The sequence below is a fragment of the Phaethon lepturus genome, unplaced genomic scaffold, assembly GCF_000687285.1.
Source record: "Phaethon lepturus isolate BGI_N335 unplaced genomic scaffold, ASM68728v1 scaffold23944, whole genome shotgun sequence".
NCBI classification, from domain to species: domain Eukaryota; kingdom Metazoa; phylum Chordata; class Aves; order Phaethontiformes; family Phaethontidae; genus Phaethon; species Phaethon lepturus.
This window is the reverse complement of record NW_010537323.1, coordinates 1-3,141: the sequence shown is the minus strand read 5'-3', so window position 1 is coordinate 3,141 and position 3,141 is coordinate 1. Positions and strand designations below refer to the sequence as shown.

The 3,141-nt window shown below is 60.2% G+C and overlaps 1 protein-coding gene across 1 annotated transcript in view; it reads left to right on the top strand.

Moving 5' to 3' along the window:
* LZTS1 (leucine zipper, putative tumor suppressor 1) overlaps nucleotides 1–3,059 on the top strand; it is a gene marked incomplete at its 5' end in the record, with an annotated part of 3,392 nt that extends 333 nt beyond the window's left edge. Inside the window, 2 exons of the mRNA XM_010286467.1 lie at nucleotides 197–1,077; nucleotides 2,394–3,059. Coding sequence (XP_010284769.1) covers nucleotides 197–1,077; nucleotides 2,394–3,059 — 1,547 coding nt within the window. The remainder of the gene's footprint in view (nucleotides 1–196; nucleotides 1,078–2,393) is intronic.
* Nucleotides 3,060–3,141: the final 82 nt, after the last annotated feature.

Sequence of the window (3,141 nt, the reverse complement as noted above, 5' to 3'; positions counted from 1 at the left end):
GGTGTCCCCCGGGGGGTGTCCTGCCTCCCTCTGCTTTCAGGGGTTTGGATCAGCGATATGGTCCGTATCCTTGCATTTCCAGACATCCCGTGCGCCTCCCGACGGAGGCAGTTTTAACCATCAGCATCCTCCAGAGCTTTCAGCCCTTGATGGAGACCCAAGCCGTCCCCATCATGGGGGTCTCATCCTTGGGGGTAGAAGGGATGGGGGAGAACAGATGACGTGGTGTCGGTCTGTGCTGACATGCTCTGCTCTCCTCCCCAGGGCGCGGAGAAGCCGGCTGCACGACCGACCGCCTTCAAGCCGGTGCTGCCCCGCTCCGGAGCCATCCTCCACTCCTCCCCGGAGAACGGGGGCCACCTCTCCCAGCAGCTGCACCCGCTGGACAAAGCCAAGGAGCAGGAGCTGAAGCCGGTGCTGTGCTCGGGGGGTCTGTCCGACTCCGGCAGGAACTCCATGTCCAGCCTCCCCACCCACAGCACCAGCAGCAGCTACCACCTCGTCACACCCATGGGGCCCATCAGCCGCTTCGGGGGCTCAGCCCACAACATCTTGCAGTGTGCCGTCATCCAGGACAGCAACATGATGAGCCTCAAGGCCATGTCCTTCTCCGACGGGGGCAACAAGATCCTCAACCCCGGCAAAGCTCCCCCCCACCATGCTGCTGAGAAGACCACGTGCATCCGTTCACCCATCTCCACGGACGAGTCCACGATCCAGGAGCTGGAGCAGAAGCTGCTAGAGAGGGAGGGAGAGCTGCAGGAGCTTCAGTCGAGCTTTGAGGAGAAGGAGGTCAGCTCCTGCCAGGCTTATGAAGAGAAGCAGCGGCGCTGCAAGGAAGAGCTGGAGGGCCTCAAGCAGAAATGCAACAGCAAGCTCAAGCAAACCTCGCAGAAAACCCAGCGGACGCAGCAGGTCCTTCACCTCCAGGTGTTCCAGCTGCAGCAGGAGAAAAAGCAGCTCCGGGAGGAGCTGGAGAACCTCATAAAAGAGCAAAACCTGCTGGAGACCAAGCTGAGGTCCTACGAGAAGGAGAAGACCAGCTTCGCCCCAGCGCTGGAGGAGACCCAGTGGGAGGTAAGTGGCACTGGAGCACCAAGAGATCTCTCGGGCCGCCAATGCCAGAAGCAAAGCATGTGCGTGGAAAGCGCCAGCCATAAAGCGCACGGCTCTTCTCCGCTTCTATACCTCATCCAGCAGCACCACGGAGGGCCCGAGCCGAGCAGATGGTGCATGCGCTAAGCCCAGGCTGTAGGAGATAGATATTAAAGCCGCGGAGAGCCCTAGTCTGTCACGTGGAGGCTCTGTAAGTTATAATCGAGCGACCCACTGCCCCTCTTAACCCCTCAGCACTTCACATCGTATGAGGAAACAACTACTGCGTAAAAAACCCAGTCATTAACATAACTTCACGTTTGCAACCTCCAGCACAGGGTTTTTCGGGCTGCCTGCCCCAAAGGAGCAGTAAAGCTGCCTTCCCACGTGCAAATAGGAACTACTGGGACCTGCCATGGTCATTTATTAGGGAGCAGTAAAACCTTCCACTCTCCGCTTAAGCTTAATTTTCTCACTGATTGGGTATCGCTGAAAAAAAGACCGTTCAACTGCCGCAAATTCCGAAGCGAGCCCGCTCAGCCAGCTGGATAACACCCACCGATACCATTGCGCTGCGGCCGTACAGGGAGAAGCGTAGCTGTTGCCTGGCGTGCTTCGCGCAGCGCGGCGCTCAGCTTCGCTCCCTCGCGTGCGAGGGCTTCTCATCTCACTTTCGGCATCTCCGGTTCATTCGCCTTTCCCAGCCACCTTTCCAAGCCCTCCCAGGGTTGCAGCCGCAGGGTCCCACCAAGCGGGGCGGGACGCCGAGCCCCCAGCGGCTGACGCCAGGAGCGGCTGTACCAGCCGCGCTTTAGGCTCCAGCGGGATGCTCCAGCGGGATTTACATGCTTTGCTCCCAGCTGCAATTTTGCCGGGTGCAGTTGGGCGTCTGCTTGCGAAACAAGCTCAGCGAGTTTTAACTGACCGCGTGAGCCGTCAGCGGTGGTTTCGGCAAACGTGTTGGACGGGGTATTGAGACTTGAGCACTTTCTTGACACCCTCCATTTCCACACCTCACCGAGGGGTGTCAGCTCCTTAAATCCTCGCAGCTGTTGACTAGCAGCCCTCCCTGTCAGCTGGGGTGCTGATGCTGGGAGAGCGCAGGGTCCCCTCACGTCCCTGAGAGCCCCGGGCGTTGCTCCCTGTGCTGGAGCATTTCTCTGGATGGGATTTCATGGCCGGCGTCTCCACCTGCCAAAGCCTCGCTGTGCCCAGCATGGCTTACTTGGGGTATCGTGGGTGCTGCAGGCTTTCTCTGAGGCACAGCCCTAACTTGGGTGCTGCATCCCTCCCCACAGGTGTGCCAGAAGTCGGGGGAGATCTCCCTCCTGAAGCAACAGCTGAAGGAGGCCCAGACGGAGCTCAACACCAAGACCACCGAGATCCTCAGCCTGAAGGCTCAGCTGAAGGAGGTAAGGGTGAAGATGGAAGGGCTGGAGATGAAGACCCAGGACCTGGAGGGCTCCCTGCGCACCAAAGCCATGGAGCTGGAGGTGTGCGAGAACGAGCTCCAGCGCAAGAAGAACGAGTCCGAGCTGCTGAGGGAGAAGGTGAACCTGCTGGAGCAGGAGATCGTGGACCTGCGGACGGAGCTCGCCGTCCTCAAAGAGCAGCTGAGCCAAGCCCGAGAGGCGGCCAGGCCCTGCGCTGTGGCGGATGATGCTCAAGCCCTGCAGGGAGAGGTGGAGAGGCTGAGGGCAGAGCTGAAGGCTGAGCAGGACAACAACGAGCAGATGACCTCCGGCTTCCAGCATGAGCGGCAGACATGGAAGGAGGAGAAGGAGAAGGTGATTCACTACCAGAAGCAGCTGCAGCAGAGTTACCTGCACATGTACAAGAGGAACCAGAACCTGGAGAAGATGCTCCAGCAGCTCGCCGCGGGGGAAGATGGCAAGGAGCCCATCGAGCTGGACATACCCGGCGCCGATGTCCCCTACGAGGACATCATCGCCACCGAGATCTGAGCCAGGTCTGCCTGCTCCTCCTTGCAGCTCGCGGGTGGGCGTCTCTTCCAGGCGAGACGCGCTGCCCCGCAGCTCGGCCCGC